This window comes from Copidosoma floridanum, unplaced genomic scaffold, assembly GCF_036245765.1.
Source record: "Copidosoma floridanum isolate Cflo_tuat_1 unplaced genomic scaffold, Cflo_Japanese_pri ptg000019l, whole genome shotgun sequence".
In the NCBI taxonomy this organism is placed as follows: Eukaryota; Metazoa; Arthropoda; class Insecta; order Hymenoptera; family Encyrtidae; genus Copidosoma; species Copidosoma floridanum.
The window spans coordinates 8239772-8262669 of record NW_028321896.1 but is presented as its reverse complement, the minus strand read 5'-3'; the positions used below and the strand labels follow the sequence as shown (position 1 = coordinate 8262669).

General features: G+C 36.3%; 6 protein-coding genes across 12 annotated transcripts; 3 read left to right on the top strand and 3 right to left on the bottom strand.

Moving 5' to 3' along the window:
• The first annotated feature begins 244 nt into the window (after positions 1 to 244).
• Wdr81 (WD repeat domain 81) lies at positions 245 to 10164 on the top strand. 3 transcript variants are annotated; one of them, XM_089593604.1, is made up of 23 exons: positions 245 to 273; positions 2368 to 2876; positions 2958 to 3120; positions 3215 to 3470; positions 3549 to 3711; positions 3795 to 4142; positions 4215 to 4415; positions 4491 to 4636; positions 4708 to 5531; positions 5612 to 6053; positions 6138 to 6434; positions 6511 to 6668; positions 6738 to 7445; positions 7518 to 7693; positions 7792 to 8072; positions 8149 to 8248; positions 8334 to 8511; positions 8583 to 8665; positions 8736 to 9020; positions 9082 to 9375; positions 9458 to 9607; positions 9686 to 9792; positions 9866 to 10164. In XM_089593604.1, exons 2-23 carry the CDS (start codon positions 2640 to 2642, stop codon positions 10095 to 10097), a joined length of 5829 nt encoding a protein of 1942 aa, XP_089449730.1. In that variant the 5' UTR covers positions 245 to 273; positions 2368 to 2639; the 3' UTR covers positions 10098 to 10164. The 3 variants fall into 3 exon arrangements, with proteins under 3 accessions (XP_089449730.1, XP_089449731.1, XP_023248259.2); XM_089593605.1 differs by lacking the exon at positions 245 to 273 and having other exon boundaries at positions 2297 to 2876; positions 4708 to 5525; positions 5627 to 6053; positions 7792 to 8032; positions 8133 to 8248; XM_023392491.2 differs by lacking the exon at positions 245 to 273 and having other exon boundaries at positions 2297 to 2876.
• Rint1 (RAD50 interactor 1) lies at positions 10165 to 13346 on the bottom strand. Of its 2 annotated transcripts, none has more exons than XM_014350725.2 (11): positions 13069 to 13346; positions 12743 to 12981; positions 12489 to 12662; positions 12281 to 12415; positions 11722 to 12206; positions 11497 to 11662; positions 11262 to 11427; positions 10957 to 11183; positions 10724 to 10886; positions 10490 to 10623; positions 10165 to 10427 (listed from the first exon to the last, which is right to left on the bottom strand). In XM_014350725.2, the coding sequence occupies exons 1-11, from the start codon at positions 13192 to 13194 to the stop codon at positions 10244 to 10246; spliced, it is 2199 nt and encodes a 732-aa protein (XP_014206211.2). In that variant the 5' UTR covers positions 13195 to 13346; the 3' UTR covers positions 10165 to 10243. The 2 variants fall into 2 exon arrangements, with proteins under 2 accessions (XP_014206211.2, XP_089449733.1); XM_089593607.1 differs by having other exon boundaries at positions 10272 to 10368.
• Positions 13347 to 13725: 379 nt separating this feature from the next.
• LOC106637794 (RUN domain-containing protein 1) lies at positions 13726 to 17255 on the top strand. Of its 2 annotated transcripts, XM_014350726.3 has the most exons (10): positions 13726 to 13942; positions 14139 to 14419; positions 14506 to 14602; positions 14701 to 14862; positions 14945 to 15122; positions 15211 to 15305; positions 15381 to 16130; positions 16213 to 16310; positions 16392 to 16486; positions 16563 to 17255. In XM_014350726.3, exons 2-10 carry the CDS (start codon positions 14175 to 14177, stop codon positions 16667 to 16669), a joined length of 1827 nt encoding a protein of 608 aa, XP_014206212.2. In that variant the 5' UTR covers positions 13726 to 13942; positions 14139 to 14174; the 3' UTR covers positions 16670 to 17255. The 2 variants fall into 2 exon arrangements, with proteins under 2 accessions (XP_014206212.2, XP_014206213.2); XM_014350727.2 differs by lacking the exons at positions 16392 to 16486; positions 16563 to 17255 and having other exon boundaries at positions 15381 to 16122; positions 16213 to 16259.
• On the bottom strand, positions 16167 to 18675 carry ave (sterile alpha motif domain-containing protein aveugle). The gene is made up of 4 exons (XM_014350728.3): positions 18312 to 18675; positions 18089 to 18200; positions 17840 to 17953; positions 16167 to 17761 (listed from the first exon to the last, which is right to left on the bottom strand). The coding sequence occupies exons 2-4, from the start codon at positions 18125 to 18127 to the stop codon at positions 17585 to 17587; spliced, it is 330 nt and encodes a 109-aa protein (XP_014206214.2). The 5' UTR covers positions 18128 to 18200; positions 18312 to 18675; the 3' UTR covers positions 16167 to 17584.
• Positions 18676 to 19607: 932 nt separating this feature from the next.
• LOC106637791 (PEST proteolytic signal-containing nuclear protein) lies at positions 19608 to 21280 on the top strand. 3 transcript variants are annotated; one of them, XM_014350721.2, is made up of 3 exons: positions 19608 to 19934; positions 20358 to 20599; positions 20671 to 21280. In XM_014350721.2, exons 1-3 carry the CDS (start codon positions 19856 to 19858, stop codon positions 20908 to 20910), a joined length of 561 nt encoding a protein of 186 aa, XP_014206207.1. In that variant the 5' UTR covers positions 19608 to 19855; the 3' UTR covers positions 20911 to 21280. The 3 variants fall into 3 exon arrangements, with proteins under 3 accessions (XP_014206207.1, XP_023248026.1, XP_014206208.2); XM_023392258.2 differs by having other exon boundaries at positions 20665 to 21280; XM_014350722.2 differs by having other exon boundaries at positions 19873 to 19934; positions 20342 to 20599.
• A 214-nt stretch (positions 21281 to 21494) lies between these two features.
• RpS26 (ribosomal protein S26) lies at positions 21495 to 22846 on the bottom strand. The gene is made up of 3 exons (XM_014350724.2): positions 22771 to 22846; positions 22001 to 22312; positions 21495 to 21568 (listed from the first exon to the last, which is right to left on the bottom strand). Exons 1-3 carry the CDS (start codon positions 22771 to 22773, stop codon positions 21536 to 21538), a joined length of 348 nt encoding a protein of 115 aa, XP_014206210.1. The 5' UTR covers positions 22774 to 22846; the 3' UTR covers positions 21495 to 21535.
• Positions 22847 to 22898: the final 52 nt, after the last annotated feature.

Sequence of the window (22898 nt, the reverse complement as noted above, 5' to 3'; positions counted from 1 at the left end):
TTATAACACTTAAAATTTACATCTCTGTAATAAATGTATTTTTCAATTAGTGAGATCCGATGCTCCATTCCTAGGAGACTCTTCGTGTGGCTGCTTCTTTTTAAGACCTTTTTTCTTCAGTTGTCTCTTTTCGACTGATTAATTTACGTGTATATTTGATCGTGATTTACGATTTCTGTAACACAAATTTTGCTACGTACATATTATATAAGTTAATTGTTTATTGGAAATCTAAAGTTGAAGGGCTGTTCTTTCATTAGTTAATGGTAAAAGGTCAAGAGTATTGTAATTTTATAAATATTGTCGATTTTATGAGCCATATAAGATAAGTAGAATATTGATAGTTTTGGAGGTCGATTTTTAGGTAAAAGATAAATTGTAAAGCAATTTAAATTAAGTGAGATCCAATGCTCCATTTTTAGGAAACTCTTCCTGTGTAACTGAACTTCTTTTTTAAACTTTTTTTCTTTAGTTGTCTCTTTTGGACTTATTACTTTACGTATCTATTTAATCATTGTTCAAGATTTCTGTAACAAATCTTGGCATGTACATATTATATAAGTTAGATGTTTATTTAAACTAGAAAGTTAAAGGGGTGTGCTTCCATGAGTTAATGGTAAAAGGTCTAAAGTATTTTAATTTTGTAAATATGGTAGATTTTATAAGCAATATAAGATAAGTGGAATATTTATACTTTTCAGGGTCCATTTACAGGTAAAAGACATATTGTAAACTTGCCGCAAGTAGCACAAAAAATGTTAACTTTTTATTATCTATCTATAAGATTCGTTGCGGCTGGTTTATAATTGATTAAATGGCTCTAATATAAGAAGTAATAATTATTTGGATCAGCGCCATCTAGCGGTCTTTATTTTTTGGCCATAAGTGGCTCCTAAAATTCTCAATCAGAGCATTCAGGATTAGAGCCATTTAATCAATTATAAACCAGCCGCAACTCATAATGAAGCTATAAAATAAAAAAATAACGATACATGTGTTTTTGGCGGCAAGTTAACAATCTATTTTTTACTGAAAAATTTATCTTCAAAAGTACAAACACATAGGAGGTCGATTTTTTGGTAGAAAATAGATTGTTAACTTGCCGCCAAAAACACATGTATTGTTATTTTTTTATTTTATAGCATTACCATGAGTTGCGGCTGGTTTATAATTGACTAAATGGCTCTAATTCAAATTGCTCTGATTGAGAATTTTAGGAGCCACCAATGGCCAAAAAATCAAGACCGCTAGATGGCGCTGATCCAAATAACTATTGCTATTTACAGCAAAGTCACTTTGATAATTATAAACCAGCCGCAACTAATCTTACAGATAGATAATAAAAAGTTGACGTAGTTTGTGCTGTTTGCGGCAAGTTTACAATCTATTTTTTACTCAAAAGTCGACCTCTAAAAATAGAGATATTCATATGGTTTAATAAAATCGACCATATGGCATTACTTAGTAGTAATTTCTTTAATTACTACACATAACTTCACGTACATCTTACACCGTGCTCTCTTTACCAGAATGATAAAATCAGAGGCTGTAAAGTTACGTAGGTCGTGGTGGTAACACCGCTTGGGGTGTTTGCCGCAATCGTCACCACCAAGTAATTTAAATTTGCACTCTAAGTTACTGTCAGGTCAGTTAGTCAACTACCTTGAATTAAACTGGGGCTATTTTTCGTAATCTGGCCAGTTAAAACAGCAAACGACGTTAAAGTCAAGAAAAAAGTGAAGATTTCATCGCTATTGACTGTCGTCTGCTATTTTAACTGGCCAGATTACGGAACAGAGCGCCAGTTAATTCAAGGTAGTTGACTTACCGACCTGACGGTAACGTAGAGCGCAACCTAAAATTACTTGCTGCAGGTGACGATTGCGGAAAACACCCACTGCAGGCGGCGTTACCACTACCACGACCTATACCTATGTAACCTGTTGGCAGTATTTGCGGATGACAGCATTGATATTTTGCAATAACTACAGCATCAAATTTGTTTGAACAATTAAGGGTCATTATTTTCGTTTTTCAGTTTCCTGAGATTGTACATCAATCATTTTCCTGTATGGATCCTCATTTGGATATTATATAATTTGACAACTTATTTTACTATTTTTCGAAATTAGGGCCAATCCGAGAAGAGCACTTGTTCACTTTCGTCTCCGATCCGACTCGCCCACACTGTCCCTGACCGTCCCTGGATTGTAAGGTGAACGAATCTTATGTGTGAAATATATATAGTTTTGGCAGCTGTTTTGCTGTCTGCTGCATGAATTTGCAAAGAGAGAGATCGTATATATACAACTCTAAAAACAAAGATCATAAAAAAGAGTAAAATGTCATCATAAATTACGTTTACAGTGGCATATTTGTGGATAAATCGCTTTCAAGCTATTCTGTATAATGCTGCTCAAAGAGAGAAGATCGAAAGATGACAAGGGCTGTTTGTATTTTGTATGCTTAACCAAAACAAATGGGCTCATTATTTTGTCGACAGTATTTCAACTGAATCTACATTGATTTGCTGTTTCATAATTTGATTATTACTGTCATTTTGTCAGATGAAGACGGAAAGTTTTATATACTTCCTTTCACCAGATCAACTCGTTTTAGCATAACAGTGGGTTATAAATATGAAGGAACATATTTCAAGCATAACTATATTAAAGAGAGAACTGAAAATCCCAGAAAAGTATTTGATATGGACAAGGGAAAAGATTTGTGCTACTGTGCACAAACAGTGGTTGATTAGCTTTATGAATCTTAATCCTGTTGATTTTATTAAGCACGACCAATTTAATCCTGACGAAATAGCTGCTCAACCTTCATTAGCTGAATTGGGTCCTGGCTGGACAAAAGTTTACATCAAGGTATAATATTGCTGGAAGTTTTATTGTGATTTCCAAATTTTTTTAAATACGTTCATCAAATAAATGTCAATTTCCATTTAGGTATACAAAAAGAAACATAAAAACGCTTTTGCTCTTCCAAGAGAAAGATGTTCTTTAACTAGTTCAAAAGCAGAAACAGAGTTAACATTCTCTCAAGTATTACATTATGTGGCCAAGACTAACTACCAAAATTTGTGGAAAGACTTTTATAAACGATATTATGGTAATTTTTTTTATATATAACATTTGTTTAACAACTTCAATTGATGATAAATTATTTTACTGATTTGTAAAAAAAAATCTAACACTTTTTACAGCTCCATGGATCACATCAGATCATAAGGAGCAAATAAGTATAGTAGGATGTACAAATTATGTAGAAATAATAAAAGAAATCATAACGCGAATGTACGGCTGTTCTATAATTCAGTACCAAAATAACAACGTAACGCTTGTAAAAGCTGCTGCAGTTAATAAGACTCATTGTAATTTATTGCCAGCCGTTTTAACCATAGAAACAGAGTCTGCCTTTGTAATATTTTACGAACAGACAGCCAAATATTCCCTAAGAGAGTGAGATACACTTTAGGTTTTAAAAATTATTTATTCGCCACGATATACTTGAAGTAATCCAACACAAAAATTTTACAGGTGTGTAACGTACAGTCCGTCTGCGATATCAGCAAGTTACGCGAAACCCCTTTTTCTTACATTCCAGCTACTTAGGCTATCTAGAGATTTGCATGATTGTGGTTTATTATTGGGTGAAGTTACACTTAGTGATGTGCTAGTTATGAACAATCTTAACATACAGGTTTGAAAGAGAAAATCAACAAATTTGTTTACAAAGCAATTATCGATTCTACAAATTATTTATTAAAAAAAAATTTTGTTTAGGTTTTGCCAAATATAGAAGATAATATTTACTTATTGCAACAATCGAGTGACAGTGAGTGTATTAAGGTCAAGGAGAAATCTAGTACAAAAAGCGATAAGAATTTGAATATTAGCGCACTCTGTGAGATGTGGGTGCATGGTAGATTAAGCAATTTTGATTATCTGACAGCTCTAAACGATTTAGCTGGTAGGAGATATGGTGATCCGAGCTGTCATCACGTTATGCCATGGGTAACGGATTTCACCTCTAGATGTGGCGGAAATTGGAGAGATTTCGCAAAATCGAAATTTAGATTAAACAAAGGCGACAGACAGCTTGATCTGACGTTCGATTCTGAAACTACTGGGGTAATTCGAATGAACATTCAATAAAAAAGTCTTATACTTTTAAGTGGTATTTAATCATGAAATGTCCTTTAGGTGGGTTATCATGTCTCAGATGTGTTGTCAGAAATAACTTATTACGTTTATCTTTCAAGACGTTATTCAAGATCTATTTTATGTAAGCATGTGAGGCCTTTGTGGGTACCAGGTGAATATCCTGCATCGATTCAACGATTATTTGACTGGACGCCAGATGAATGCATACCACAATTTTTCACTGATCCTAGTGTTTTTAAAGTAGGCAAAGAAAATCATCATCATTTTTGGATAAATTTTCCAATAACTTATGATTAACCCTTTAAAACTTTTTAGTCCATTCACGAAGACTTACCTGATTTGGAAATCCCAAGCTGGGCAACATCACCAGAAGATTTCATTGAAAAACACCATGAAGCCTTAGAAAGTTCTTATGTCTCTGAGAGATTACATCAGTGGATTGACTTAACTTTTGGCTACAAGTAAGATATTATTTTTACAATTAGAAAAATCAAACGAATAATTAACGACGAGCTTTACAAACGTTCTGCAGGCTTTCAGGTTCAGCTGCTGTTAAATCGAAAAATGTCTGCTTACATCTCGTCGACAATCACACAAATCTTTCCAACAGTGGAGTCGTGCAACTCTTTACTAGTCCACACCCCCAAAAAATCGTACAATCCCCTTATTGGAATAAAGTTCCACCTCGACTGCGCAGTCTCTCCGCAGACGAGTACAGCATGAGATTAATGATGGGTAGTGACGAATTTATCAGCAAGTCTGCTGACTCGGAGCAGCCTCATCGCAACTCGGGTGACGAGGAAGAAGAGCTTTTTCATGCGGCAGGTGCAACATCGTCAAACACCATCAGAGCATCTCCATTGACTTTTGGCCGACTGCTCAGTAGATCGCGCAGCTCTCTGCCCCTTGTAGACGATCAGGAAAAATCGGTCAAAGAGAAGCTTAACGAGCAGCCGATTCTTCTTCCAAAGGACTTCAATCCTGCCGCAGCTTTGATTCAGGTTGAGACGACACATGCCTTTATCAATAAAGTCAGCCACGAAGTGTACCAGCCGATTATGTCATCATCCGATGGAATGAATAATCAGAGGCAAGTTTTGGCCGCGGCCAGGGTGAAGGAGCAACAAATACTGGGCTGTCTGATCGTTGAAATATTCCTCGCTGAGAAGTTTCGGGCGATATGGAAGGTCGATAAGGGATCGTTTGAAAATCGACTGAGCGCTAGTCTGAATGTAGTTAAAATTTCTCCCAACGCGCTGCCAAAGTGCGTGCAAAATGCGGTGATGCTTCTACTGAGGATCGATGCTTTGCCAAAAACTTACAATATTGATTTTACAGAGGCAAATGATGGTAATGGTAGGTTTTTCAAAATCTTTCGTCAAACTTGGAAAAAATTCTTCTTGGATCGCTTACTTATTTGTGCACTTAAATTGTAGTCTCGACATCATCAGATCAAGCAAATACTAACGTTTGTAGATACCCGACAGTAACATACATGGGATTACCACCACCTTCTGCGCATCAAATTCTTCAGCCTATCCTGACGGGCCTAGTGTTTCCCTCCTCCAAGTATCTACAGTATTTGTACGGAGTCGTCGAAATGATTCAAGACTACAATAATTTGTGTCGTGAATTGGATCAAGTGACGCAAAGTCTCGAGGACGATGGAAATCTTGAAAAAACGAAAGTTATATTTCTGTGTAAAATAAACGAGTGCAAGGTCAAAGCGATCGCCAATGAGCTTGAAAAGCTTCTTCCACAAACTGAAATAGCCACAGAGACGAGTATCCAATTGATTGTTCCTCACGTCAAGGAAATATTTGAACAGCCTCTGAGCGCTGTTCTTGCTGCTTGGCACCTTTTCGATCCTATTGCTAGGTACTTATATGATTACTAATTGCTGTATTTAATAAAATTTGCTGTGATATTAATTTTTTTTTTTTTTTTTTTTTTTCGATTAAGAGCCATCGGTCCAAGAGAAACTGCAAAGGTATTTTTGGTTCCTATTATGAATCTTTATGACAGAGGTTCCCTCATGGATAAGTTGTCATTTTCAACCATATTGCCTGGAAACTTGGTCACGAAATTCAAGACTGTTAGATTATATCATAGAAGTTTTTTGCTAAAACTGATGGTCCGTCTTGGCTTAAAGTGTTTTTTAGAGAATTTCATAACTCCTCTAGTGGAGGCTGTAGGTGGTTACAGAAATCACCTATTGGGCTCGTCAAATTTTAATATTGATAAAGCAGGCATTTTAAAGTGAGTTGACTTGAAAAACAAAAATTTAACGCGTATGTATATACTTGTATGCTGTCATGAAAAATTTAATTTTTAGGGATTGTGATTTAACTGGTAGTACTAGTGATGTAGATAACATTCTGTCCCCTCTTGACGAAGACTCCTCCGTTGAGTCAGAGAATATACTTTCGATGTCGAGTGAATGTAAAGCCGAAGTAAGTACAAAATGTGATGGTGCTTCTGAAAATAACGACGGTAAGGATTTTGTCATTTCTGTAAATATAACTTAATTTGCATACCTTCTCTCAATATTGTCTTTTTCAGATGTATTTGTCATGGAAACGGAGGACGTTGTCACACCATCCCCTAACGTTGAAACCCCTCACAGTCTCAATTTTGATTTTAATCTCGAAATCGAGGACTTCTCAAACGAGGCAAAGTTGCTCTTTTCAAGTAGCGCCAAATCACCGACCATTCCCATACCAAAGACTTTAGATGTTACGTCCGGGAAATCCATGCCGGAATTCAATAGCATTTGCTGTAAAGTAGGAAGCACGACAACGAGCGAGGATCTGGTGTTTTCTGGGTCGTACTATAATGAATCAAATAATCCTTCAAAGTACGAAGGTAGCGCGATTCAAGACGAGGGTAGTAGTTCGACCGAGCTGGAGTCATCGTTTGTCTACGTGCATAAAGAAGACGATACGTCAAGCAAAAAAGACGATGAAGAACATCAGACACGCCGTCGATTCACGTATAGCGAGTGTACGGCCTCGGAGATGAGCGCTGAGTCGGTCATTTGGTTGTCGCACAGGCTCGGACCTGTGCTCACTTCTCGATACCTTTCGCGCAATCTTCTGAGAATGCTGACCCTCTGCTACTTTGGACGTGAAAATTTGACACCGATTATTGATAACGTTACGTCTACCACGAGCGCTGCTGAAAAGGTTGACGATCTCGAAGCCAATAGGCTTAAATTGTCGGGTGACGTGAATGCTGTTAAGGTACTTGAGTGCCTCAGTGCCATCGTTGGTATGAGATTTTGAATTATTTTTTGAATTGATTCTCGTTAGGCGATTAAATGTCACACATATTTTTATGTAGGCTTGTATGGGGAACAAACTATTATTTCGCAATACCTCTCCCATATGACAGAGTTAGTAGCGCAGTGTAAACGCAAACTAACTCCGAATTTAGAAGGTGGACTGGTCTCGTGTCTCATCTTGCTTATCCATGTGATTCCGTATTTAAACGATACATCGTTGATGGACGTTATTCATGCAAGTGCTTTACATTTTAATTAAATTTTATATATTACAATAAAACCTACTATTATAGTGAACGATTTATTAAAGAGAAATATTATAATGTATTACAGGAAGTGATAGTAAAATCAATATTGCTCCCGACAGTTCGAATCTTATCGACTAGTAAATTTTCGTTTCCCAATGGAGCGATGGCTCGATTTGTTTTGGCTAATAAATATCTCGAAACATTATTCATTTTGATAATCCGTTTGGGTAACGTTATGGCAAAAAATCATTTGACAGTTCCTATTCAAAGATTATTCATGGCCTTTGAAAAAGTTTTCAATAGCGAAAAGTCTGATAAAAATGAAGAAAATGCATTGAGTACTTTGAAAGAAAGTAATCCTCAAAGGTACATTGTATTTAGGCGATTAACGTAGAAAATAATAAAATGTATGGTTTTATTTCTATTATGAAATTATTTCCAGTAATTTGCAATCCAAATCAGGTAATGATTTGACAACTAACGCGTCGTTTTCACCTTCCACAACAGAAGACACGAGTAATTCGGATTTGAAAAAATACAAGGTACATTAATAAATATGTTAAGAAAATTTCTATGATCCTATTGTGTGAACTCGTTTTTTATACTCTTACGACTTTGTATGAACAGGCTTTTGAAGAATTAAAAGAAGTTTTCTCAACTTCGCTCGCTCACAAAGCTTATGCAGCCTTATACCGGCTCCTAAGCGATGAAATTATGGACGAATTGATAAAAAATCACCAACTCATTCGTAATCTCTTTCAAAAATTCGAACAAGAACTACTATTTCTTGTATCGTCTAATATTCGTAAGTTTTTGCGATCCACCGTGTACGCAACTCAAATGTTATATCCTCTCACCGGCTTATTAACCTTTCAGCTTCAGAAAATAAAACATTTTTAGACTGCAACGCCAAAGGTTTTGGAAAAGTATCCACAATCAGTAATAAAATTAAAATGAAGGTGTGTTGGTGTACATTAACAAGAGAATATTTTTGAATCCAGTTTCTAATATTATACTCGTAAAATTAAGGATTTCATAAGAAGTCGATCTCAAGGAGCTGAGAGCGAAGGAGCTAGAGAATCGAGTCCCTTTTCGTTGGCCGGACGACAGCTAAGAGGAAACTGGTTAGCCTACTGGGAGCACGAAATCGGCAGATCCGACAAGGACACAAAGTTCAACGTCAAGCAAATCAAACTTCAAAGTTTTTCCGGACACACCAACAGCGTCAGATGCTTGTACGTCCTGGACAACGAAAACAGCTTTATGAGCGGTGCTCGTGACCGTACCGTCAAACTGTGGAGCTTGCGAAGCCAGGTAGATGAACGAAAAGTCGAGTAAAATTTCGAATCGTTTTTTCTGACCCTTTCATTTTCAGGGGGATGGTAGCGTTATCTCATCTTGCCAGTATACGTATAGCGGACACAAAAAATCAATCCTCGCAATGACGTTCTTGGAATCACTTCGATACGCAGTGACGTGCGACGGAGCCGTGCACTGCTGGGATCCGTTCATGGGTTCTTACCTCGGCTGTCCCGAGTCTCCACGGCCTACACCCGTCAATGTATTAGTGGCTAGTCCAGCTCCTTCAACGACGATTCTTGCCGCCACGGCTGACATAACGTTAAGAGTCATCGATTGTCGAACATTCCAATACGTCAACGAAATGAAGGTTTGCTTTTTCAATAAAGTCTAACGATCGGTCTACATTAAAATTATCACGAAAATTCATACAAATGACACATTTGGTACAGGTATCTATGAATCCTACTGGGCTGATAAGGTGTATAGCCGTTGCTCCAAGTGGTCACTGGGTAGCTCTGGGTCAAGCTTCTGGTTTTCTAACTATACTGGATATTCGCACTGGGTTGATAATTGCGTCTTGGAAAGGCCACGAGTGCGAGGTGAGGAAATAGTTTCAAATATCACGATACTTCATAAATAGCTGACAGAAATTCTGATTGTGCATCGACGGTTTTTAGATCCTGCAGTTAGAAGTATTGAATGAAACTACAATTATCAGCTCGTCTCTTGATCAAACGATTGCAGTATGGAGTGCAACCGATGGAAAATTAAAGTTTTATCTAAAGTAAGTTTGAACTTGCATGTGTATTTGTAACTGTAAAGCAACATTGTAACTTATAATCTTTTAACGTTCACAGAGGAGTTACAGAACCAATACACTGTACAGCTGTGTACGAGCAACAGCTTATATCGGGAACAACGGCGAATCGAATCGGTGTACATTCGGTAGCTGAAGCTTCAGGAGCGTATTCTTTTTCCAAACTTCGACACGAAGCTTTTAAAGGAGTATTAACTGCAATGGCACTTCTTCCACTTAATAGATTATTACTCTTGGGAGCTGACAATGGAATAATTAATTTAATATGTTGAGGGACGAAAGAGAGAGAAAATTTTTTATCAACCAAATGTAAAATTTTAACATGTAGTAATTTAATAAATTAAAAATTTATTTATTATAAAAATTATCTTTTCATGGTTAACAAAACTTAATCTATCTCCAACGACATCAGTCTCTGTCATCTGGTACTTATGTCCATTCTGGTTTTCAGCACCCTGATTGCCAACTGTGAGGATAGCTGATGAATATTAACATCTGCTAGAACGTCTTTTTTAACATCTTCGTCAGCGTTTTCTAAAGCTTCTAATAATAGAATTACCGAACCAAGTAACATGTTTAATAGAATGCACGATTCTCCGATCCTAATGGGATGTAAAAATTACACAAGTCATCTAATTTTAAATTAAGTATGGGAGATACTTACAGAGGAAAGTAAGATTCGGGTTTTTTGGTGTACAAACCAAATAGCGGAAACAAATTTCTTCTGACATCGTACTGAAATTGAGCAGCTCCACCATCATTGAATTTATTTTGCAAGACAAGCTCTTCAAACAACAGCTATGCATAAAAGCGGTTTTTTTTTTTTTTTTTTAATACTGAATTAAAAATAAAAGCTTTTATTTCAATAAAAATAAAACAAAGATGCAAACAGCCTTACTTTGTCCAAGCATAGCGCCAAGTTCATCCACGATTGTTCAAACAATGGTAGCGCGAGAGCATTTTGAAGAGCACGCAAGCGATTAGCGATTTCTTGGAACATTGGACAAGCGCTTATGGTCAACGAAGGCAAACATTCTTTATCTGATGGCATCGCGAACCATCTAGAAAAATGTGCCTACAGTTTAATGTTTAAACTTATGCAAATGTCTGCGAAATCTCTGAGAGTATTACTTGTCATTGCAGTATAATCTACTCTTCGATTTTATTTCCATAAATAAGACATCGCCAATTTCCGTCATGAGCTTTTTTTCGATTCGCTTAAGCAAGCTAATAGCTTCATCAAAAACAGTCCCATCATTTTCATTTTCTTCGATTGATGTATTTGAGAATGACTTTTGGAGCATTGATTTTTCGGCATCTTCACATTGTTTTTTAAAAAAATAGAGTTTTAAAAATGGCTGAAAACAAATACGTTCAAGCAACACTCGCATACATTCTAAATTTTGCAATATAGAAAAACGATGATTATTTCTTACAACAGAAACTCCCCAATCTTGAAGTACAGTGTCCACATAATAAATAGCATTCAAAATCAATGGTTTAAGAGAAGACAAAGGATCTTTGTAATCGTCATGAAGTAATTGCAACAAACGCACCCTCCAATCGTCAATCAATTCTAGTTGCAGTTCTAAAAACTGCAGTCTGAAAAAATGAAGCTATTCATGTTACCATTTGACTTATTAAGCAAATATTTAATAAAATTATCAATACTTATGCCCTGGTTGTGGCAATAGTCTATATCTGTCTGATATGATGTTTAGAAGCGTGAGAAATGCATCCGAGCATATGGTTATTTTTAAATCATCTCTGTCGAGTCCCGGCAGTTTCGACCAAGCTGATTCAGAACTCAAGATTGCATCCATTTTTTCAGTGGCATCTAAAATTATTTGGTTACATGAATATTCTACTCAACAATATACTTTTTGTGCAACTTACACTTTTTTTCCATTGTTATCCACTTGATGAAAATTTGTGCCTGAGTTAGTACGAAAACGGCAGCCGGCTCCGTTGGTGGATACTTGTAAGAATCTCTGAGTTCCTTTTCAAAACCAAGAGCCTCGTCCACGACATGGGCAAACAAAGAATCGTCATACTGCACATCTTCAAGTTCTGTATTTAATTTTTCAACGGCCATTCGTACCATTTCTCTCATAAATTCAATTTTAACTTTCGTTTTTGAGAATCCTGCCATACAAGCTATTGGTTGAACAACCAGATCGATCCACTGGACATGGTCCTTGATATAATTTAAAGTTTGAGTGAAAAACCACTCTGGCTTATCTACTCTATTGGTTTTTCTGTTGCCGGTAAAGTGAAAAAAGAACCTTTGCCTCAATGGTTTGACGAGCAAAGAAACCGGCAAGCACACCGGGACAAAGTTAACAGATATACCTGATGGTTTCTCTTTAGTCATATTATCCCTATTATATTTTTTTAAGGTAGAATCATATTGATACAATCAACAAAATAAATTAATGGTAGTAAAAAAGGATACGGCAGTTGCAAGTTGAATAAATGTTCTGTCAGTATCTTGAATCTTGCAAGGGATTCTGAACTTTGCGTGCCAGCTGCATTGGCATTAGCTCCGCAAAAAGGCCACTTTACAGCAACCAGTACTTCATCGTACTCTCTGCGTTTAAATTTCAAGTAGATCGAATTAAAAATTCTGCAAACAATTGCACAAGCATTCAACAATAACTCACCTGGCAAATTTGTTCTTTATTTCGTCGTACCAGTAATATAAGGTATTTCGCAGATAATTTTTCAAATTAGCGCACGATGAGCTTTCAAGATTCTGACAAGTTTCTTTCAAAATACAATACGACGAAATACAGGCTTCATCGTTTCCCGACGTCAACGAAACTTCCAACTCTGAACTGTACAAACAAACCGAATTAAATAATAACTGACAAACTACATAGCGTCAAAAAAATCACACATAGCAACAGTATACTACCTCATATCTTCGACAAACTTGACAAACTCCAAGTACGAGGAAGCTCTTTCCAAGCAGGAAATATCGTCAATGATGCTCTGTAGCTCCAAAGTCCGGCTTTCTTGTTTAAGTCTTTCCTCAATTTCTTTGCGCAACAACTCACACCTGGCTTTCACTTTGTTCACATTACAGACGATATCATTGACTTCTTGGACAGCTTCTTGGATTCTCGAAGGTGCTTCCATAGAAGCCAAAGACAGCTGTAAATGACCATAATTATTTGCTTACCTCGCTACAAAGAACAAAGTTCTCTACGGCCGTATAAGCATGATTACATATATACTTACGGATTGTTCGACTTTATTCTTGCCTTGCTCTAATTTCTTGTGAATCTGCTCGATGTTTTTCAAGTTCGTCAAGTCAGAGCCCAGTTCTTCGTTGAACATTTTGAAAACCTTAACCTTAACGTCCATCTTGTTTGTGTACTTTTGAAGGAAAACCCAAGGAAAGGACAAACTAAGAATTTACCACACTTAAAGTACGACTTTGGTTTGATCCTCTCTTTAGCAAAAACTTTTGTGAAATAAAAAGCGAACCCAGAACAGAAATTATATTACACTCACGTATATATAGATGCAGACGTCCGATGATATTGTGTTTACATATATCGAGAGAGACAGCAGACGACAGCTGAAATCAACCCACGTGACCTTTCGAGCTCGCAAGCTCGAATTTTCGGAGCAGCGGCATTTTTTCAATCGAGCGCGTTTCATTTCAACCCTCATCATGAGAGATAGTATGGTGGTGAAAAAGTATCAAAGTTGATCAAAGCATCGAAGATATTATCGAACAGACGTTATTATAGGTACCCACCAGTTAAAAAATAAAGATTGCCTGTGCGTTGTCGGGGGTGGTGAAACACATATAAACACGCATTTATATGGAGAGAGGCCGATCGATATTTCGTCTCCTCCTCCTGAGTCCTCGTGCAGGGGAGCGAAAAACATCAGCTCGGCGTATAAAACGGTCGCGAGTAATCAAAAATCAATCATCATGTACGCGTGACACCTTGTTTTCATCGTGACATATTTCGCTATTTACGATTGTCTTCGCAATGATGGACTCGACTCGAAAAAAGCTCGTTGTCAGAGAGAGAAAGTGGCACAAACAGCGGTGGACTAGCTAAATACTTTATTAACGCGCGGGTACAGCATATCTACTGTAAGTATATATTTAACAAAATGCTCGTGAATGAATAACTCAACTGGAAGGAAGTAGTATACATTATAGATAAGCTTGAATTCTTATCTGCTTTCCTGTTTGTGCACACAAAAAGTACCCAGCAATCGTAGGCGGGCAGGAAAAGTCAACGATCGCAAGGTGTTTTTTTTTTTTTTTTTTTTATGTGGGAACGTAGTAATAAGCATTATTGGAGTAACAACAAAGAGAGAGGATGGACGACGAGAGCTACGAAGCTGCAGGAGCATCATCTGCAGCAGGTGAGGTGACGCTGGCCGAGGAAGACGAGGGGATTGAAGCGTGTATCAGTGCTGCTGCTGCTCTGGAGCTCGATGTCTTTGCCGAGGACAATGAGGGACCCTCCGGTAAAAGGTGGGAGCCTCTCGGTGCCACTGCCAATCCGGACGACGATGGCTACGCGCTGGAGGAATACAAGCACGAGTACGATAAATTTGAGAGGTGAGATTTTTTTTCGTGATACCTACTGATAAGATTTCCCCTTTGATAGAATCAATAGACACTTTTGTGTGTATATATTGTTTTAGCGGCCACTTTGGAGGGATGGAAAAGCTCAGGATGCTGGAGGAAGAACAAGAAATGCTCAATTCGTCACTCATAGCGCTGACCACACACTTTGCACAGGTTGTACACAGTAATTTTACATGTATTACGAGAGGATTTTTTTTCTTTTTCTCTTTGAAACGAAAGTAAATAATTTTGTTGATGCCATTACAATTTAGGTGCAATTCAGACTGAAACAGATATGCGATGCTCCCACCAATGAGAAGGAAAATTTATTGAAAGAGCTGGAAGAGTTTGCGTTTAGAGGGATTCCTGACGTTCACGGCAATGTTATTTTTGATACTAAATCGTCAATATCCAGCCCATCGCACAGACGTGATGTAAGATACAAGAAATATGTGATGATCAACATTGTAGCCTTATTACTTTGTCATTTTATTTGGGTTCATTTATTTTTCAAAGTCTTCTGGGTCAGATGACAGAGAGTCGAAATTGAAAATGGAAATGCAAAGGGCAAAACAAAAAGAACTGATAAGCCAACTGAAATCGCAATTGGAAGACTTGGAGCAATATGCCTACGAAACTGGTGATGCGGATTTGCCCCAAAGTATTGTACTGGAGAGGCAGAACTTGATAATCAGTGAGTAATTGAAATTAAAATCAGCCAATAGAGCTGATTGACCAACAGTATTTTTCAATCAAAGGTTTAATTATAATCTACTTAACAGGTCACTTGAAAGAAAAATTAAATGTCAATATTGAAGATTTATCTAAGCTCTCTCCAGACGATTTGAGATGGCAAGTAGATATGGCGATCAATCAAGTAAGCTACTTTTTAATTCTTAAATCAAATTAAAAAATTGTTCCAAGCAATTTAAAATCCGTCCCGTTGTCTTAGATCGTCAGTCCATTAAAAATGAAGGAGCAGCTTATAACTCAGTTAAAAACTCAAATAAACGACTTGGAAAGGTTCATAAACTATTTACAGGGCGAAGTAAGTACCGAAACATTAGCGTGCACCTGTGCTTGTCCAGTTCACACTCATGGCCAAGCACAGCCGTACAAAGCCAAAAGATCATTCAATCCAACCTCAGCGAACGACAATAGCGCCGCTAGTTTAAGCACAGTAGGAAAGGTCGTAGCGTTGTTGCATATGTACATAATGTCACAAATCGGTTGTGGTGGCCAGAGACCTCATCACAGCCGGAAAAAAGAATCTGTGTACGGCTGGCGAGATTTGAGAACGCGACTTGACATCTCCGTTGAGCACGTACTTGAAGTCCTAGCAGAAAGCGAATACAGAAGTAGTATACACGAAGATGTAGCTTACAACTCGGACTCAGACTCCCCTGTCAGTCATTACAATGTTAAAATCACATCGGCCGTGAGGAAGCATTTGGCTTTGTGTATTCGAGATCTGATGCAGCACGGCGCCACGACTGATGCCACTGCGACGAGTGTCGTTCCCTTCGTCGGCTGTTTCGCGACAAGAACACACAGCACTGGCAGTTCCATGCACGCCTGGGAAATCATTCTCAAGTACTACGAGGTGAAGAATGGCCGCCGTTATAATTCTAGTCCAGCGCAAAAACTGTCTCAGAGCTTCAATTTGGATCTTAATAGAGGACAATCTGCTTCATGTAAACAAGTAATTTTATTTTTATTTCTAATGTATAATCTCGAGAACTCATTGGTCAGTGTGTACCATTATTTTCCATGTCTGATTTTAGAATCTCCTAGTTACTATTGGAAACATAATTTCTATGCATTCGCCTTACAAAAGAGGCTTTGATTCAAATTTCAAGGCTTTCGTGTGTGCTGCTTTAAAGTAAGAATTTTTCAACATTCTGCTAGGTAATAAATTTTGTTGTTTCGAAATCACAATTTAAAATATATATAATATTTTTAGTACAAACAAGTTAGTTTCTTGGCTAAAACTTATACTTCAGTGCCAGTATTTGTTAGAAAATTACTATATGCCTTGGAGTTACGTTATAAAGACTGGTACGTTGATGACATTAAAGATGATTTGAAATGGATTTCTTTTTTTAAACATTCAATAAACTTTATTTGTTTTCAGGCTTTCAAGATGCCTTCCACACTTTAGATAAGTTAACAAAGCATAGATTTGATTTGCCAATCGACTTGGCAATACAACAGTTCCAAAATTTAAAAGAAGCATTTTAAGAATAAGTTAGAATATGATTTTCAAATCTAGTCATTTTGATTTTTGGTGAATCTCGATAATCATGATATTTCATGAGAGAAGAAAAATTATAGATCTGAAAAAATTCAACAAGATAATAGGTTACAAAAATTTTCATATTTTTAAATATTACGAGGTCTGTCCGAAAAGTATCCAACGGTAATTATTATTCGTCAATTGGCGGAAGCGAAGCCTTTTTAGTATGAATTTTGTGCACCAGCAATCATATACAAATACCCAAATTCGACGATTTCCTTTTTATTCACTACTCGCACACGCCCGATATTTTCCTGTTTTACTATGCCAGAAGGTCCCCTAGGACTCCTAGGAGGTGGATCGCTAGTAGTAGTAGTAAATGTATATTGACCATGTACTACTACTTCAACAAAACATAAGACAAATTTGTTGTTCGCTTTTTTCTGTCTTTTATAAACAATAATCAATGGGGCCCCTCACCTCTGTCGATATTACGGCAACAGGGGAGAAGGGGAGTTAGTGAGCTAGGAGTCGTCATAAGAAACTCAGATATCAACTTTGCGGACAGATTTGTGTATTTATTGTATTGTTTTTTTTTTTTTTTTTTTTTTTTTTTTTTTTTTTTTTTTTTTTTTTTCCACGACAAGCAACGCGTATTTCAATCAGTTAATTTTTTCCCCATTTCTGGCAGTATTATCAACATAATTGTATAAAGTCTGTTTTGTACATATATTTAATGATTATTAAAATGTTAATTAGCCTCTTTTTTATTACAAGTAGAGAAGGCCTTTGACTACATTTCGATTCAAGGCATCCTCTACAAATGCTACCTAGACACCTAATCTACTATGTTATATTCTACCTGAGCATTACAAAAATAATTGACTCTTGTGCAGGCAAGAATATAAAATAATACATCGTTAATTATCATTCATACTATTACGTCGTTGTATATCCTTGATTTCTATCATGTTTGTTTTCAAATGAAGTTTCATTATTTCCCTCCAAATGTCCATTCTGTGTTCTTCATCTTCTATACCCAAACGCATCAAGATATTTTCATTTAATCGCAATAGAGCTTTACCCGTGATGTCGTGCTACAACATGAAAACATACAGGTAAAGGTACCATCAGAAGTGAATTTTTTCTTCAAGATTAAACGTAAATTATCTTACATATAAGAATTTTTCATAGTACAACTGATAATAATCACTGCAATGTCTTTTGAGCCACTTTTGTACATCTAGTACATTCCACATGTAAACTGGACGAGGCCTTGCAGTTTTGTTCTAATTTCCCAAAGTGAAAATAGATATAATTATAAATGGCGATGGACAACTACCATTATACATACACACACACGTATATCTCTATATACACATTATTGTTATGGATATCCAGGAAAAACTATATAACAGACTTACCTTAAATTTGTTGTTAGTGTATATAGTTTCTTCAACCATTGTTATCACAGCAAATAAATATAATATTGCAATGCTATTCTCGTGGCAATGCTATTTATTATTGTTGCAGTACCTGATAAAGAAGAAAAAAAATTAATTAATGGTGTATAATAATAGCAATTTTAATTGCTAACCCCCTCGAAGAACTACAAATAAGTAAATGTACTTGTAGTAAATTAAATACCTAATTCAATTTTGGATTCTCGTAGAAGCTAGTCAAGTTGAGGCTACAGATGATGTCGTTAAATGTATCCGTCAATTTCTCGGTGACTGCTGTAATAATGAATTCAACGACGTTCAAAGCCAAGTAAAGGTAGATGTTTGCATAAACAAAAACATAGAGAAAAGTGTAGATCTTGATTCCTAAATCGCGTGGTGATTGTTCAAACATGTCGAGAAAAAAATCCTGTTTACTTAGTTAAGTATAACGTACTGCTTATCTAAACCTAAAAATGACGAGTCTAAGTTGTAAGTATTGCTCGTCTTTTTTAATGACCAATGACCATATAGTGTGAGAGAGGGGTGATTCCAATTCCAAATCCAAACAACTCCAAAATGGTGGTGGTCTGGTTGTGTATGTGATGATGTATACTATATATATACTGAATATACTGCTCTTTCTATGAAAAAGTTTCATCATTACATGTGTATTTTTTTTAATCATTTGCAACACGATAATAAAGTAATTCTCGTGTAGCAAAGTATGGGTTAGCAATAACATTGAATGATAGTCTAAATTAAAAAATATTTCATCAACGATATTTTAATGATATATACACTATAGCTTGGTTATTTCATCAATAATTTATTTCGTTTACGCAAGTGTAATATTCATGTTTATTTTATGAGAGATTTTCATTAGACGATTGTTGTTGGTACAACATGTACAACATCACTGCATCAAAAAATGTGGTTTTACATTTGCCCGAGACAACTTTGCGTTCATTAAATCAATTGATGTTAACTTTTTACCGAACTAAGACGCAAAATATTTCTTTATTGCCTATTCGATAGTTAGCAAAAAAGGTAAACTTTAATCAGTAATTGATCGCTCTAAATGTCTCAAGAAATCGCATTGCCACAACTACAGATTTGATGCATATTTGAAATAATAACCTAATCGCGCCATCTTTAGCGCATTTAGCTGTTTCTCCCTCTCCCGACCCCCGGGGGGCCCCGACTGGGCAGAAGGCAGAAGGGGTGCGTTCCGAAAGTCAGATTCACCGCGTAAATGGCAACGCTGCTGTCACAGATCGTCACATAAAGTAAAGTGACTACTGGAGCTGAGGTCCGAAATGCCAAAACAAATCGCGCTTTTTTCCATAACACCGTCGCTAAAAATCACGTACGATTTGTTTTGGCATTTCGGACCTCAGCTCCAGTAGTCACTTTACCTTATGTAACGATCTGTGACAGCAGCGTTGCCATTTACGCGGTGAATCTGACTTTCGGAACGCACCCCTTGGGTTATTGAAGAATGGTGACTAGTGACTTTTGCGCTATTATAGTTTTGCTTTGCTGAGGAGGCTGACTGCTCTTCTCTTGGGTCTGGAAATTTAAGTCTGATTTAGACTTATAAGTAGCTGCATGAGTTTAATCTTAAAACGAGTATCTGATTATTTATATACTTATTGGGGCTTAGCCTAGAGAGAAGGATTGAGTTTTGCCGTGCACAAAATAGAAGGTGTGTAAACCAGCGAACGCGTTGAAATACTTGGACAAGCAAACATGTCGAAGAGGAATGATTACAACAGCAGGCGAGACGATTACCGGAGAGATGACGACTACGATGATGATTACAGAAAAGGTTTTGTTGATATTTTCTCATTTGGTTTTCTTTATGTATATGAGTACTCGTATAAACACCGCTTAAGTCGTTAGAATTAACATCGGTTATAATGTGTCAAAGGTTGTTACTTTTTTGTGAAGTGACGCTATTGACTATGTACTTACTGTTAAAATGTCAAAGTAATGAATTTTTTGTGATATAGGTATAAAGTTAATTGTATAAAAACTGTACTTCTTAGGTATAATTATGAATTATAACCCCAGTAACAAAAAGTTACATTTTAACTTTATTGGCTCGGTATAATTTGACCTTCATTATTTCTAAAGAGTGCATTATTTACACAGAAGCGGTATGATAAACGCCGTGCAAAAGCTTTCGGGGTTTATTCGTCTGCCATATATTTAACTTGATCTGAACTTTGCCAGTGTTTGACGTTGTCAGGGTCAAGTGCCTACAGAGCAGAGGACAGAGACAGGCGAAGAGAGGATAGTGACGAGGATGAGTCGAGAAACCGTGATCGTTCACCCATCAGATCTGCATCCCATGACAGACGCGAATTATCCAGTAGTAGTTCTCAGAAAGCACCGTCAGACAGACAGAAACTCGCCTTTGGTTTTGATCCAAAATCAAATGACTCAAAAAAAGGTGGTGGTAATATTCAGCTGAAACTGGGTACTTCATCGGTTAGTATTATATTTATTGATTATGTTTCGATTTATTGGGGTATATTTGGATTGATTATTTGGAGTTACAGAAATTTCAAAAGCCAGCACCTGTTAAGAAGCACACTGTAGCTTCTGTTTTCAATAATTCTGATGATGATGAGCCAGAAGAGATGCCAGCCGAAGCTAAGATGAGAATGAGAAATATTGGTAGGGATACACCAACATCTGCAGGACCCAATTCTTTTGGAAAAACTAAGCAAGGCTTTTGCGACTCCAAAAAGATATTTGAAAAATCTTTGAAGAAAGCAATGGAAGAGGCAGACAAATGATTCTCACGTTTTTCAAGTTAATTTATTATGGTTATTACCTTGAAACAATTGTGTTAAATAAATTTATTAAAAGTAACAGTCTACACTTGTTTACTATATCATTGTATGCATTACAAAAAGTAATTGTGATTTTTTTAAACTAATATGTATTACATATTTTTAAAACGTACTTTAAACAATTGAATTTAGATGCTAGATTTAGAAAGTATATTATCGAGTAGACATTTGGAATTTAAGTGAATGCTAACACAAGTGTATGTAATATTTCAGGGCATCATTTGAACTTAACATATTTGAAAATATCATTGAAAGAATTTTCTTATAATTAGATTTTGTGAAACGAAAAGAATAAAACTTTTTTTAAATTTGACATTCTGGACTAAAATTCATAGAACAAATATTCCTACTAAATTAAGAAACTTGTTGCTCAACTACGATACACATATGTTTATAAAGTTTGTAACTGATTGATGAACTCAATATTTAGTACCATTTCAAATAATTTTTCAAGTATAAGGTATTCCTACTTATTTGTTTTAATTAAAATAAAAGATACGAGATATGTGAAATAATGAAGACGTTGTGATTTTTATATTGTTTTATTTGTAAAATTTACACGTAAAAATTACTTTCTGTTGGGTTGAACTTGACGCATATCCTGAAACAAATAAAAAAAACATTACTTCACCATCCAAATATTATTTAAAGGCAGTTGTTTTTTGATCCTTATTCTTAAATAAAAACTTTAGTTAAATTAGATATTTTGAAACTGATACTCCAAAATTTGATCTGTGTCCAATTATCAAGTGGCAAACGTAATTTGGTTGTATACAAAATTTTTTTCAGAACTATTGTTACAGTAGAGTATACAAAATACGTATTTACTTAAAAAATATAAGCATACTCAAAAATAGACCATGTAAATAACTTAATATAACCATTTATTCAACCCAAGTCTGTACTGAACTTCTTTGCTGTGCTCTCACCACAATTGAGGAATGTGTTGTTGATTAAGCAAACCAAGACAGTTTTGAGTTGAATTAACGAATAAGTCCGAGTAATTGACAAACATTGTATCATGAATGGTTACCTTATTGTAGGAAGCACGCACTGGGGGTGTCCTAATGCGCCTATCAGCTTTTGACCTATTACGTACAACTTTAGAGTGAATTGCGCATGATACGCAGTAGTGCAATTTAGCGTAGAGCTTAGGTAGCTGATACGAGAAGTAGACGCTAGCGTCCGTAATATCACGAACAGCAGCAGCCTCGACGATATTTCTTATGACGAACTTTTTGATTGCCTTATCCTTGGGCACGCAACGGGCGCAGTTTGTGCATCTTACCGGGTTCACGTGTCCACGGCCGTTCTTGGCTCGTCCTGCATTCCTGCGTTTGCGAGTCTGAAATGAAGATAAATAAATATCAATGCCTACTAGTACACCTTTATAAATTTTGTTATTTGTTGATTCTTAGATCCAAGTAGTTCATCACACCAAACTAGTTTCCAATAAAATTACCCACACAACTCACTCATAGGGATTGGAACAAAAAATTTACGCCACAAATATTAAACGCGTTTTAGTAATCTTTAAAATAAAATTTGTTAGCCTTTGGGAGGTTCAATTTGCGTCAACTATCTTTTGTTATCACAAAACTTGTCGCTTTTAAATTATAACCCCAAAGAGCCACATGGCACGGACCAAGTGTTAGTAACAATATGACCTGTATTATCGCTAAAAACTATATTCAACACTAGTTTTAATAAATGTGTTATTGGATCACTGGTCGTAAAATTATTTAATCAATTAATACAAAAAATTACTAAACAAACGGACTAGCGACGTTGCGTCCCACTCACCATTTTTGCAGGTTAAACAGCAAAGAAACGTCGTAGCACAGAGGATTGGAAAACGATGTGCCCCCTCCCTTCCGCTCTTACATACACACACACACACACACACACGGGGTATACAAGAGAGACACATC

Excerpts from the sequence above, each read along its gene's own strand:
- Rint1 (XM_014350725.2), bottom strand. The coding sequence starts at position 13,194 with ATGGACGTTAAGGTTAAGGTTTTCAAAATGTTCAACGAAGAACTGGGC. Across the intron at positions 10,887-10,956 it reads AGATTATACTGCAATGACAA|ATGGTTCGCGATGCCATCAG; the intron begins GTAATACTCTCA and ends ACATTTTTCTAG. Across the intron at positions 10,624-10,723 it reads TGGCGCTATGCTTGGACAAA|CTGTTGTTTGAAGAGCTTGT; the intron begins GTAAGGCTGTTT and ends TTTTATGCATAG.
- LOC106637794 (XM_014350726.3), top strand. The coding sequence starts at position 14,175 with ATGGACGACGAGAGCTACGAAGCTGCAGGAGCATCATCTGCAGCAGGT. Across the intron at positions 15,123-15,210 it reads GAGGCAGAACTTGATAATCA|GTCACTTGAAAGAAAAATTA; the intron begins GTGAGTAATTGA and ends TCTACTTAACAG. Across the intron at positions 15,306-15,380 it reads TAGATATGGCGATCAATCAA|ATCGTCAGTCCATTAAAAAT; the intron begins GTAAGCTACTTT and ends CCGTTGTCTTAG.
- LOC106637791 (XM_023392258.2), top strand. The coding sequence starts at position 19,856 with ATGTCGAAGAGGAATGATTACAACAGCAGGCGAGACGATTACCGGAGA. Across the intron at positions 19,935-20,357 it reads CGATGATGATTACAGAAAAG|GGTCAAGTGCCTACAGAGCA; the intron begins GTTTTGTTGATA and ends TGACGTTGTCAG. Across the intron at positions 20,600-20,664 it reads TGAAACTGGGTACTTCATCG|TTACAGAAATTTCAAAAGCC; the intron begins GTTAGTATTATA and ends GATTATTTGGAG.
- Wdr81 (XM_089593604.1), top strand. The coding sequence starts at position 2,640 with ATGAAGGAACATATTTCAAGCATAACTATATTAAAGAGAGAACTGAAA. Across the intron at positions 8,666-8,735 it reads GTAATAAAATTAAAATGAAG|GATTTCATAAGAAGTCGATC; the intron begins GTGTGTTGGTGT and ends CGTAAAATTAAG. Across the intron at positions 9,793-9,865 it reads AAATTAAAGTTTTATCTAAA|AGGAGTTACAGAACCAATAC; the intron begins GTAAGTTTGAAC and ends TAACGTTCACAG.
- ave (XM_014350728.3), bottom strand. The coding sequence starts at position 18,127 with ATGGTTGAAGAAACTATATACACTAACAACAAATTTAAG. Across the intron at positions 17,954-18,088 it reads ACACTAACAACAAATTTAAG|AACAAAACTGCAAGGCCTCG; the intron begins GTAAGTCTGTTA and ends TTGGGAAATTAG. Across the intron at positions 17,762-17,839 it reads ACTATGAAAAATTCTTATAT|CACGACATCACGGGTAAAGC; the intron begins GTAAGATAATTT and ends TTCATGTTGTAG.
- RpS26 (XM_014350724.2), bottom strand. Across the intron at positions 21,569-22,000 it reads TGCGTGCTTCCTACAATAAG|GATATGCGTCAAGTTCAACC; the intron begins GTAACCATTCAT and ends TATTTGTTTCAG.